The sequence below is a fragment of the Delphinapterus leucas genome, chromosome 15 (genome assembly GCF_059928025.1).
Source record: "Delphinapterus leucas isolate spDelLeu-1000000601 "Yukka" chromosome 15, BTC_Dleu_Yukka2, whole genome shotgun sequence".
Classification (NCBI taxonomy): domain Eukaryota; kingdom Metazoa; phylum Chordata; class Mammalia; order Artiodactyla; family Monodontidae; genus Delphinapterus; species Delphinapterus leucas.
In genome coordinates this window covers 36,934,255-36,946,292 of record NC_143143.1, presented here as the reverse complement: position 1 = coordinate 36,946,292, position 12,038 = coordinate 36,934,255, and the positions used below count along the sequence as shown (strand labels likewise).

Below are 12,038 nucleotides of genomic sequence, written 5' to 3'. Positions count from 1 at the left end.
TTTTTGTTGTTGCGCGCGGGCTTTCTCTAGTTGCAGCGAGTGGGGGCTACTCTTTGTTGTGGTGCATGGGCTTCTCGTTGCGGTGGCTTCTCTTGTTGTGGAGCATGGGCTCTAGGCGTGCGGGCTTCAGTACTTGTGGCACGCAGACTCAGTAGTTGTGGCTCGCGGGCTCTAGAGCGCAGGCTCAGTAGTTGTGGTGCACAGGCTTAGTTGCTCTGCGGCATGTGGGATCTTCCCAGACCAGGGATCAAACCCATGTCCCCTGCATTGGCAGGCAGATTCTTAACCACTGCGCCACCAGGGAAGTCCACACCTGGCCTCTTTTAGATGTGCAGTGTTGAGAGGAATAATATTACTCCATTGCCTAAGGACCAGCTACATAATTTGTGGGGCTCAGTGCAAAACTGGAAATGGGGGCCCCTTGTTCAAAAACTATTAAGAATTTCAAGATTAAAGCCAGCGTGTGTAGGCTTTTCCAACTTCAGGGCCCCGGGTGACTGGCGGATAGCTGGTTAGAAGGCTGTGGTATCTACTGTTGGGAAGCTCTCCACAGCGCTGTGGCGGGTGGTGGACGGGAAGGGAAGCCGGCTCTGGGGTGCAGAAACCACATTCTGGGCCTGAGCGTGAGCCCTTCTGAGGGGCTGCTGTCATCTGGCCACCCCACATTCATGACGCCTGCTGTTTTTCTTCCTTGCACGTATAGAAATTTATTGAGTTTGAAGATGCCTTGGAACAAGAGAAGAAAGAGCTACAAACCCAGGTGGAACACTACGACTTTCAGACCCGCCAGCTGGAACTGAAGGCCAAAAACTATGCAGATCAGAGTAAGTCGCTAGCCCGGAGAGATGAAATTGCATTTTGAATGCATTTGTTGTTCTCAGACCCATCCAGCTGGGAGGGATGTTGAGAGCCTTTGATAAAAAGAGAGTGAGAAAACCCAAGGAGAGCCTTATCTTACTTTCATTGTGATTCCCTCAATAATTTGTTTTCTATCTTTACACCGCTCTGTATTTCTGTAAATGGCCTCAAATCCTTTGTGGAAATAAATAAAATTTATAAATAAGACCCCTCTGATGACAGAGCACTTCTGCTTAGTGTTGCAGTCTGACCCAAAATTCACAGATCTGTGAACTTTGTGTGGCCCTTTAGGACAGAGCTCCTGGCTGCTGTCTGGGGCTCCTGTCTGTGAGCCGCTTGAGGAGCGGGTGCTCTTTTGTGACCTGAAAGTTGGGCCCAACAATGGTTCCCCTGTAATGACAGTTCCTAGGGGGTACTCATGGCCAACCAGGGTGCCTATGGGAACACCCTGTCCCTTTACAAGGAGAGACGAGGAAAGGGTTTTGTGTTGTTTTGTTTTTTGTTTTTTTTTAAATAAGAACTATTATTTTACCTTTGGAAGTCTTTGTTTAAACTATACTCTCAAAGTTGTAACGACCCTGTAATTTCAGTTTTCTGTAATTAGTGGTTTTGATGGTTGAGACCTAGTTTGCTGCTTTACCTCATTACCTTGGATAACAGGTGCCTTCGTTCCTCTGGAAAGTTAAGATCATATCAAAAAAAAAAAAGAAAAGAGGGACTTCCCTGGTGGTGCAGTGGTTACGAATCCACCTGCCAATTCAGGTGACGGGTTCGAGCCCTGGTCTGGGGAGATCCCACATGCCTCAGAACAACTAAGCCCGTGCACCACAACTACTGAGCCTGTGCTCTAGAGCCCACAAGCCACAATTACTGAGCCTGCGTGCCACAACTACTGAAGCCCGCTCACCTAGAGCCCATGCTCCCAACAAGAGAAGCCACCACAATGAGAAGCCTGCGCACCGCAACGAAGAGTAGCCCCCACTTGCTGCAACTAGAGAAAGCCTGCTTGCAGCAACGAAGACCCAACGCAGCCAAAAATAAAATTTAATTAATTAATTAAAAAAACAAAATGGTTTGATGGTTGGGTCTATCCGTATCCCAAACCAAGACTGGAAACCCATTTTGCTAAAGCCAATACCCCCCGGGTGTTGTAGGTGAGCACAGCTAGTGGCAACACACACACACACAAACACGCTAGTCTTTGTGGAGCAGAGGCAAACCGAAAGGCCCATTTTAGTTTTGCATAGATCCACCCTTTCTATAACTACACAGAATCCTTAATATTCCCTTTGCTTAGAATAATTTTCATGTGAAACCTTTTCATCTTTTCTTAGAAAGAAAACATGTAAACTCCAAGGTACAGTCTGAAGTTTTCCATTTGGTCAGCATCAGGGACAAGGACTGAGGAGAGGGGAGAACAAGGCTGCTGTGTGTCCTGTCTCGCTCTGTGCAGAGTTCAACAAAACTGACATTGGAACAAAGGGCCACAGACGCAAAGTGTCTGAGGCCCGCGGCATGCTGGCTCCGTGGCTTGGCTGTCCAGTTAGCCTGTGGCACTCAGGTGCTTCCCTGTGCCTCTTGGTCAGAGCACACGTGGTGGGGACCATCCTGGGTGTCACAGGGGTGACACAGCTGCCAGCCCAGAGGTGGCACGATCGTGACTTGGTCTTTCCAGCCCCTGGTCCGTGTGAGGGACACTTGTGTGTTCCATCCTGTGTTCAGATATTCTTCTCTTTAGTGTGTCTCAGAGGCTGCTTACTTCCGAATTCTGCCTCTCTCCACAAGCCACCTGCTCGTTCCTTGTCTACATGTGACACAACGTGACTTAGACATAGAGAGTAAGGCTTGTGTGAGTTTCACCCAGCTCTGCCTCTTTGTAGCAGGATTGAATAGCCTCAGATAACCGCACACACGGTGATGCACCCAGACCCGGGCCCATCAGAACCGCCTGCTAGGGTCCCCAGGGTGCTTTGCGCTGATGAGGCCACCTCTGAGCTCAGGGTCCAGGCAGGGTTTGTCTGGAATACTCTGTCCCCCAGCAGTCAAGTCCAGAGAAGTACGTGCCCTGGAGAAGCGGGCTGTGCAGTTGACAAACATTGGTTGTGTTTTCTAGTTTCCCGGCTGGAGGAGCGGGAGTCGGAGATGAAGAAGGAGTACAATGCCCTGCACCAGCGGCACACAGAGGTGGGTGTCCCCGCCACGGGGCCAGGGCCACGAGGAAGTGATAAAGCCCCACACGTGGGGTTGGCTGCCGACCTTGGCTGCCTTTTCATTCCCTGGGGTTCACCTGCTGAACCTGAAAGCCCTGGGCCTCATGTGGCCAGACTCCCTTCCCTGAACTCTGCCTTCATCTCTGTCCGAGCCCAGTGGGGGTGAAAGTGGCACAGGCTAGAGGGGGTGGGCGGGTGGACCTCGTGGGCAGGGAGCACTCACTTGGATGTGTCCTCTTCACAGATGATCCAGACCTACGTGGAGCACATCGAGAGGTCCAAGATGCAGCAGGTCGGGGGGAACAGCCAGACCGAGAGCACCCTGCCGGGGAGGAGGTAGGGCAGGAAGCCGGGTGCCAGAGCTTGGTGCCCTCCCCCAAGAGGAGCCGTGGCCCCCACCCCCGACTCAGGGAGAGGGGTGTCCGGTTGGAGTGTGTGGCTTGAGCCGGGGTGTGTGCAGAGGACGGCACCAAGCAGGTGAGGGGCTGGGGTGGGCCTGCTGCGGGCCCGCAGGCCGTCACAGAGACCCAGGGAAAACCGTGTAGTCCGTCCTAATACCTGCAAATTCTGTGTTTCTGAATTCGCCTACTCTGTAAAATTTATTTGTAGCCTCAAAATCACCACTTACGGCACTTTCGCAGTCATCTGCAGATGTGCGCAGAGCAGTGAAAAATTTGAGTCACCCAGTGCACAGGGTGCCAGCTGAGGTGGTGCCAGGCGACGCTCCACCTCCTGCAGTGATGCCCAGGGATGGGGGCGGCGGGTGGCGCAGTGTCCTGCAAGACGCTGGGGTCCAGGGGCCAGTCAGTGGGGTCTGGATGGAGCCCAGCTCTGGCCCCTGTCCTCTAAGACATGTTAAATACTTCTAGCACCTCGTTTTCTGTTTTGTAAAATAAAGGAAACAGTGTACCAGGATGAGTGAGAAATGGAGATTCTAATCTGTGTGAGATGTGTACCTACCTATGTACATGTTTCTTCTACAAGCAAACGTGTTTGCGGTGACTTTGTAGAATACAACCAGCTCGAATTGCGAGAATCGACTCTAGGTGGTGGGGGAGGCCTGCACACCTCGGTGACCAGCAGACACAGTCACACCCCGCCATGCTGGTTTTATTCGGGGAGCAGAGAGAAGCCTGCAGAGGCCAGGTTCCTGCTTCATCTTCATTCAGGATAAAACCACACCTCAGTACCCCAGGAGCAGATTGTCAGAGATCTTCTCCAGGGTGTTACCATGGGAGGCCATGGCTCCATCAGGCTGGAGGAGGGAGGAGGTGCCTGAGGCTGGAACCCCAGGCCCAATGGATGGAGCTCGCCGTTCGTGCCTCTGCAGCTGTGGCCCCTTGTTCCTGCAGCGAACACCGGAAGCCCCAGGTCTGGTCATGAAAAAGCTCTATTTTCTCTGCACCTGTCTCCTTGATGGGTGATGTCTGCAAACAAGGAGATTCAGGCCCTTCCATTCTGGGCATCGTCAGCTACTCACTGGGCCATGGTGGGCGAAGCTGTTGAGTCTTCCAGTTTGAAAACGGAAAGTGTAATATGTCAGCGGAGGCCTAGCAGGGCCTAGGAAGAGCAGTCATCCAGGGGACCACTGGCATGTTTTTAGACAGTCTCGCCGCTTCTCGTGGGGAGTAGGGGATAGAGCCGTTGTGGATGCTTTCTTTCTGTAAATGTGTGTGCCCCAGGAAAGGATATCAGGGGGTCATTAGCTGACCCCCCTGGCTCTGTGAGAATTAAGTGAGGGATTGTGTATCAAAGAGTGTGTTAAACTACAAAACCCTTTGCAGGTATTGTTTCTGGGTCAGTTTTATCTGAAGGTAGGAAATACCCATCTCCAAGCCACCGTTTCCCGACACACTGTGAAAGCCTCACTACTGGCCCTTAGAAGTCACTGAGGGAATTTCCAAGGAACTGCACCAAATGCCAACCTGGAATCGGGAGCTCCTCGTGTTGTTTTGGGGCTGCAGAGGCTGGCTGTTCGGGCATTACCAAGAGTTTGGGCTCTGGCCCAGATTCCTGCCCAGCCTTGTGTCCCCATCTGATCCTCCTCCGGGTGTCCCCGAGGCCAGGGTGCACTTGGCTGTGTGTCCATCCTCTCCAGGCCCTGGACACTCTCTGCTAAGACACCTTCCTGAGCCCCACGGGGGTAGAGATGCCTGCCAGCAGGAAGGAGGAGCCTGGGGCTGTCAGCTGCGACCCTCCTGTGCCTTGGCAGTGAAGAGGCGCCTTCCTGTGTGTGTGTGTGTTGCGGGGCGGTGGCCGGAGCAGAGCTTGTTTGGGAAGCAGAGAGGCAGGGCTGCGTTTGGGCTGCCTCCATTGCTCTGCCAGCTGGCTGGAGACATTTAACCTCACTGTGGCGCACGAAATCGCAGCCATGCCTCCCATGTCCAGCGGGCACGCTGGTGGAAGGAGAGAAAGCACAGGCCTTCTCTCACTGCGCTGGGCGTTGGCCTCTGTAGGGCTCAGAGAGTGCAGACATCCCACTGTGGCCTGTGCTGCTGCAGCAGATGAAGGGGAAGGCCCTGTTCTGCCCTCCTGACCTGCTCTTCTCTGGGGTGTACCCCTCCAGCCACAACTCTGTATCCTTTGGGGACAGATGTGTGTCTGCCCATCTTAGTTTAGACTCTCCGGCTCCCCGAGGAGGCTCGTCCTTAGTGCCGGGGAGCTGCTGGCCACTGCTGAGCCCAGATAGGCACAGTTTTCCTTCAGTCCTGGCTTGGTTTTGTGAATCTTTGTGTCTTTAGAATAAAACCGGTGGTGAGGGCTTCCATGGTGGCGCAGTGGTTAAGAATCCGCCTGCCAATGCAGGGGACACGGTTTCGAGCCCTGGTCTGGGAAGATCCCACATGCTGTGGAGCAACTAAGCCCGTGCGCCACAACTACTGAGCCTGTACTCTAGAGCCCGTGATTCACAACTTCTGAGCCTGCGTGCCACAACTACTGAAGCCTGTGCACCTAGAGCCCATGCTCCACAACAAGAGAAGCCACCACAATGGGAGGCCTGTGTACCGCAGCGAAGAGTAGCGCCCGCTCACCGCAGCTAGAGAAAGCCCACACGTAGCAACAAAGACCCAACACAGCCAAAAATAAATAAATTAAATAAATAAATTAAAACAAAACAAAACCGGTGGTGAGCGTGCGTGGGCCCGTGAACATGGCGTATGCAATCGTGTGCCCTGTCACTGCACACGCGAGTGCCTGCGTGTGCCAGGAGCATCGTGGGGAGGACGCTCACCCACTGCCCGGGGCTGAGTGGGCGCACCCTGCCGTCCAAGCCAAGGGGGTGTGTGTCTGTGTGCCCTGTGTCCATCCTGCGTAGGATCTGCGTGTTCCACATCTGTCTGTCTCCATGGGGGCCCTCCCTCTCCATGTGCGCACACGTGCCCCCAGAGCCCCCAACCTTCCCTCTCTAATGTTGCCTTCTTGTCTTGCCCTCTGTGCTGTCCCCGCTGTGTGCTGGCCCTCGTCTGTCACTGCCCTGCAGTCCTCGCCAGTCGTGGAGGAGAAGGTAAAGGCTGCAGCTGTCCCTGGGCCTCGGGTTGGGGGAGCTCGGATGGCTGCCGGAATCATACAGATTGGAGGCTCTGGACTTGGCATTGACAGGGCCTGCTGCCGAGGAGAGGCAGGCGGGTCCCAGGCCCCAAGGCAGCAGGTCTGAAGCAGGTAGCAGTGCAGACCCCACTAGCAAACGTCCACCCGGCCTGCGGGTCGGGCCGCATGTCTGCACCCCCAGGAGGTGGCGGGCAGGGGTGGAGACCTTGCGCCTGGTGTTAGGCAGCCCAGCTCAGTCACTTAGGACCCAGAGCCAGTGGCGTGACCTCTGCGAGCAGTGTGACGCCCTCGGGCTATAGCCTCTGAAGTGGACTAGCATTGGCATCTCCCGGGGGAGCTGCAGGGCTATAACAAGAGGACACGGTGGGTGAGCCTTGGATGGGCTCTGGCCGGCAGTCAGCAGCACCCAGCGAATGCTCTTGAGGCTTGCGGTTGCGGGGAGCAGCGGAGAGGACGTGGGACTCGATCCTCGTGAGGATTTCCATCGGGGAGTGCGGCCTGGCTGTCTGTTGACGCATAGAGTCGTGGAGGCGGGCGATGGATGCGGGCTCCCATCCTGGGGGGCAGGTGGCCCCACCCTGCCGTGCCGTCATGTTACCCTGTGGTATCTGGTGACAGCCTGGGCCGAGGAACCCCTTATGTGCATCCCCCACCGAGGTCAGAGCTGGGCCCCAGGAGAGGCACCCCCATATGGGCACTGGGAGCCCAGTGGAGGAGCAGTGGTGGAGGAGGGGCTGGGAGCCCTGAAGGAGCAGCCCACGGAGCAGTGGCTGCCTTCCCGGACGCCGAGGGCCTGGGGGCTGTGGTCAGAGAATGGCCTGGCGAGGACTGAGCCACGGGCTGCTGAGCTTGGGATGGATCTGCAGACCCAGAGCTTTCTAATTTGACGTCTGAGCTCTTAACCAAGAAAGTGTCATCTGTCATGGGGGACAACGGCTGCATGAGGCACTTGAGGTCGTCAGCAGGAAACCGCCTTCCTGAGTGGCCGAGGCCCCTGTCTGGCCCTGCAGGCCTCCTCTGGCCCTGTCCCTCCCGCAGCTTAGCCCCCAGAGGCACAGCCAGGTCCCAACAGGTCTGGAGACCCTGCTGTGCGGGAGGCAGTGTCTTCCTGAACAGAACAGACCAACAGCTCGAGCAGCTCGGAGGGGCTTCCAGATTCGGAGTTCTCCTCCTGCTCCGCCCCAGCCCCGCCGCCCTGGAGCCGTTGGGGCACCCCCAGAGAGACATCCTTCCCAAAGTCGTGCCTCAGGCAGCTGCCCGCCAGCCATAGGAAGTTCTGGTCATGGCGGCCGCTCCGCTCCCCTGTCCATCACCTGCATCCTCCAGGCACTGTGAGGAAGCCACCATCCTCCCTCCAGGACAGCCCAGCCTCTGGACCCGGCTCCGTGGGACCCCTGAGGAAGCCTTGCCACCCCTCCCACCTCAGCCCCTGTGTGTCAGGGATTCGGATGCTTGGCCTGAACAGCTCTGAGCAGCATGGACTCCATGCAGCCGCCGACAGGCTCTGGGGCGCCATGTGTCTGCCCTGGGCCTGGGCTCCGTTCCCTCGCCGCTAACAGCCCACGGGACGTATCCCAGGGACTGAGCCCACGGCAGGCGGCTTTGAGCATCAGTCCAGCCCACTGGACATTCTCAGTTGGGTAGCATAGCTTTATAAGGCGCCTCTGTGGTGTCAGTGCTCCGTGATGGGGGGAACTGCTCGGAGCAAGAGAAAAGCGCCCCATGAGAAACTCCGTACCCAGGTCTCCTGAAAACAGTGATGTGGTGTTGGGGGAGGGCGAGGAACAAAGAACAGGGGAGAAAGGGTTGACTCGTCCTGGCTGGCTCCAGGAGGCAGAAGTAGGGCCAAGGAGGAACCAGGCAATGCTGCCTGTGATGCCAAAGGGCCTATCACAGGCACTGCTGTGCAGGTGTCTGTTTACAATGGAAATAAATAAAACTGATAAATGACAGTGTAATGGAGGGGAATGTTCTATGGGATCACAGCGGAGTGGCGATGCCCTGAGCGGGTGAACACGCTGATTAGTGCGGCTGCAGGCCAGAGGGGTCTGAGGTCCTGTGTGCCTGGCCACCCAGAAGGTCACGCCCTTCCCTACAGCCCGTGGTCAGGGGCGTCTTTTAGAGCAGCTCCAGCTGCAGAATAAGCATCCGCATGTCCAGAAAGAGTTTGCAGCCGTGTTTCAGGAGCCCCTGTCTAATCCCCCCTCTCCTTCTCTCCCCACATTTCAACAGGAAGGAGCGCCCCACCTCCCTGAGCGTCTTCCCCCTGACCGACGGTATGGTACGTGCACAGATGGGGGGCAAGCTCATGCCTGCGGGGGACCACTGGCACCTGAGTGACCTCGGCCAGCTGCAGCTCAGCTCCAGCTACCAGGTTTTGTAGCCGTGCTGTGGAGTGAGGGCTCCCCGTTGCCCCACATTCTTTCAGGAGGGTGTGGCCGCAGCCGGGACTCTTGGCTGCTCGGGGACCTGCCTACAGCCAGGGCATGCCCATCGGACAGGGGGGACCTTCCTACAGCCAGGGCGTGCCCATCGGGCAGGGCTGAGCGTAGTGACCATCCCCGAACATAACCCAGAGCCTCGCAGCCAGACTGGGCTTCACCCCACACGTGTTGTCCTTCTAGCATCTGAGGTTTGCACTCCAACCAGGAGAAAGTCAAAGGCCAGGGGTCAGCTTCTCTTCTTTGGGCTGTTCTTACCGGCCTACCCGTGCTAACCACCTGAGTTTGAGAAGGAAGACGTCTCGGGTGTGCTCAGCTCAGCAGTGAGAGCACCCACCCTCCATCCCCAGCACTGGGGCCCTGGGAAGGCCAAGGGCAGGCACTTGTGCAGGGCCCCTGGCACTTGCTGCCAGTCTTGGTCTGTGAGCTCAGCCCATCTGGTGAAGGCAGGCTGTGGCAGGACGGAACGCGGGCCCCATTGCTCGTTGAAGAGACCAGACCCTCGCCCTGGGTCTGGTGATTCCCCACTGAGGCCATCAGAGGATACCCTCTGGGCCGGGTCGAGCAGTGGATGTGGGCCCAGGCTTCCCCACAGCTTCCTTCCCGCCGCGACTCATTGCCGGCTGTCCTGCCCTGCAGTGTCCAGCTGGGCTGCAGGAGGTCCCCACAAGCTGCCAGCTGTGTCGGAAAGCGACCCCACTCACTCTGCGTCTGTTCCGCAGAGTGAGCACACCTCGTGCCCGCCAGCCACTGGCTGTCCTGCCAGCAAGTGGGGTCCGGGCAGAAGGGGCGGGGCCCACAGCTGGCATGTACCCCCAAGCCCCTGCGGGGGCGTTGAGCCTCAGAAAGCTGGGAGGCTGGGGTCTCCAGACGGCCCCTTGGGCTAGCCTGTGTTCTCATGCGTCTCTCTTTCTCCTGCGTCGTCTGAAATCGTTCTCTCTTAATAAATTATAGTCCTTTATGTTTTAGTTCATAGGTGTGTTTTGTTTGATTTTTTTTTAATAATTACTTTTAAGTTCTTTTTATTTTATGCTCTAGGTTTTCAAGTTTTTCTAATTTTTTAATTTGTTTTGTTGTTTTTGTTTTGTTTTTTGTTTTTATATACTGTATTTTCAGTGTTTTAACCAAACAGTTGTGGCTCCTCATGGGAGGCATGGCCGCTGGGATGTGGGTTCTTTGCATTTGGAGGTCACTGCTGCACGTTGGTGTTAGAGGTTGGCAGGTTTCTTTAGGTAAGTGGTGGCCAGGGGGAGTGTCCTGTGGGTAAGTGGTGGCCTGCAGGCGACAGACAGCTAGGGGAGTAGGGGGAGGCCTGGTTATGCCGCAGAATTACCCACGGTGACTACCAGAGTCAGGAGGCCCACGGAAACAGTGTTCAAATCACGGACAGGTGGGGAGCGTGGCCATTGTGTCAGGTGGTCCGTGAGGCATGGGCTCATGTGCCCGGCCGTCTTTGTGGAAGTCCCTGTGCATCAGCCTGGAGCATAGCCCTCCTCGGGTACCACTCTCCTCGGAACCCTCCCTGTGGGAGAGCACTCGGGCCTCCACCACAGAGGCGTGCAGTGTGCACGGTGCTGTGAAAAGGAAAGGGTTTTTTCTTTACAAATTGGCCCTGAGCGGCAGAACCCAAACCCAAACCAAAAATGTTTGCAGGGGGCGCTTCTCACCACAGCTCATCAGCAACCCGGATGAGTGTTGTTGGCTATGGGGGCCATCCTGTTCCCTGTGCGGTGTTGTGGGCACCTTGCCTCCACCCATCCCCAGCTCTGGTCACCACAAGTGTCTCCAGACATCACCAAGTGTCCCTCAGGGACACAGCTGCTGGGATGGGAGCCCTGTCGAGAGGAGAACGAGGATGTGAGGTTCCGGGTAGAAGAGTCTCAGCCCAGGGAGAGGCGGCGCCTGGCGGGGACCAGGCTGCTCGGGAAAAGGCAGATCCCACGAGGCTCCCAAACCACTCTGACTCCTAGTCACCTGGAGGTGGCCATGGGAGCACGGTCAGCCCTTCCTAGTTAAAGGTGGGGGTAGGTTGGTCCCAGCATCCATCCAGCTTCACAGAGAAGGCCGACACCCCGTCATCAGCTCCTCTTGTAGGAAAGTTCTCCTGAAAGTGTGTCCTCTGAGGAAACCATGTGATCTGGCGCCGATGGGAACATGTACCCAGAGTGGCCTCTCAGTGCTGCCCCCCTCCGCCCCCATTGGTCTCAGCCCCTCCTGAGGCCATGCCCCTTCTCGGCACCAGGCAAGAAAGAGGCTGCGGGGGCCCCACGGCACCTGCTCAGGGGTGAGTCGGGGGTGAGTCTGGGGTTACCGATGTTAGTTCGTAGAAGAGCGGAGGCTATTTTTATTGAGGTTCCCTGATGGTTTCACCAGGAAAGACGGTAGGAGAGGAATGTTTGTTTGCTGTCCACATTTATTCAAACAATGTGTTCTCTCTCCAGGGAGATTCTTAAGGTCAACAGTTGATTGCAGTTTTTACTAATCTGGTCTTTTTTCACTCTCGGAACATTTGGGGGACGTCCCATTCTGTGGAATTTGCATTTGCGTAGGCGTTGAAGGCAAACTTTGGTTCGGTTGGGCCGTGGAGATTAAGCGAGACCCATCCCCTGGTGTCTCTTTGTTGGGGAGGCCACCACTGGCAGAACTGGGGAGGTGCCCACTTGTCACAGCCCCTGACTGTGGCCAGGGCGGGAGGCAGGAGGCAGGAACGAGAGGGACCAGCCCTCGAGGGCCTCGCAGTGGAGCAGTAACTTGATCAGAAGGCATGCCGGCCTCCCCGGCCTCCTTCCCAGCCGGGGAGCTTCTGCCCTGACCTGGGCTGGGGCTTAGCTCTGCCCACCCACCGGCTGCAAGGGGCTACCGGCCACATCCACATAGCTTCGTGTCTAGCCCCATACTGGAAAGCGTGCAAGCCAAAAGCCCGGCCCAAGCCATTTAAATAAGGTGTAGCCGCCTCTGGAAAGCCAGAGGCTGGATGAGT

General features: G+C 56.5%; 1 protein-coding gene across 1 annotated transcript in view; it reads left to right on the top strand.

The window, feature by feature from the left end:
• The window catches only part of MAPK8IP3 (mitogen-activated protein kinase 8 interacting protein 3), a 50,387-nt gene that overhangs the window by 18,181 nt on the left and 20,168 nt on the right, over positions 1-12,038 (top strand). The window contains 4 exon segments of the mRNA XM_089896405.1: positions 704-824; positions 2,972-3,042; positions 3,313-3,404; positions 8,850-8,991. Of these exon segments, the coding sequence (XP_089752531.1) occupies positions 704-824; positions 2,972-3,042; positions 3,313-3,404; positions 8,850-8,991 (426 nt within the window).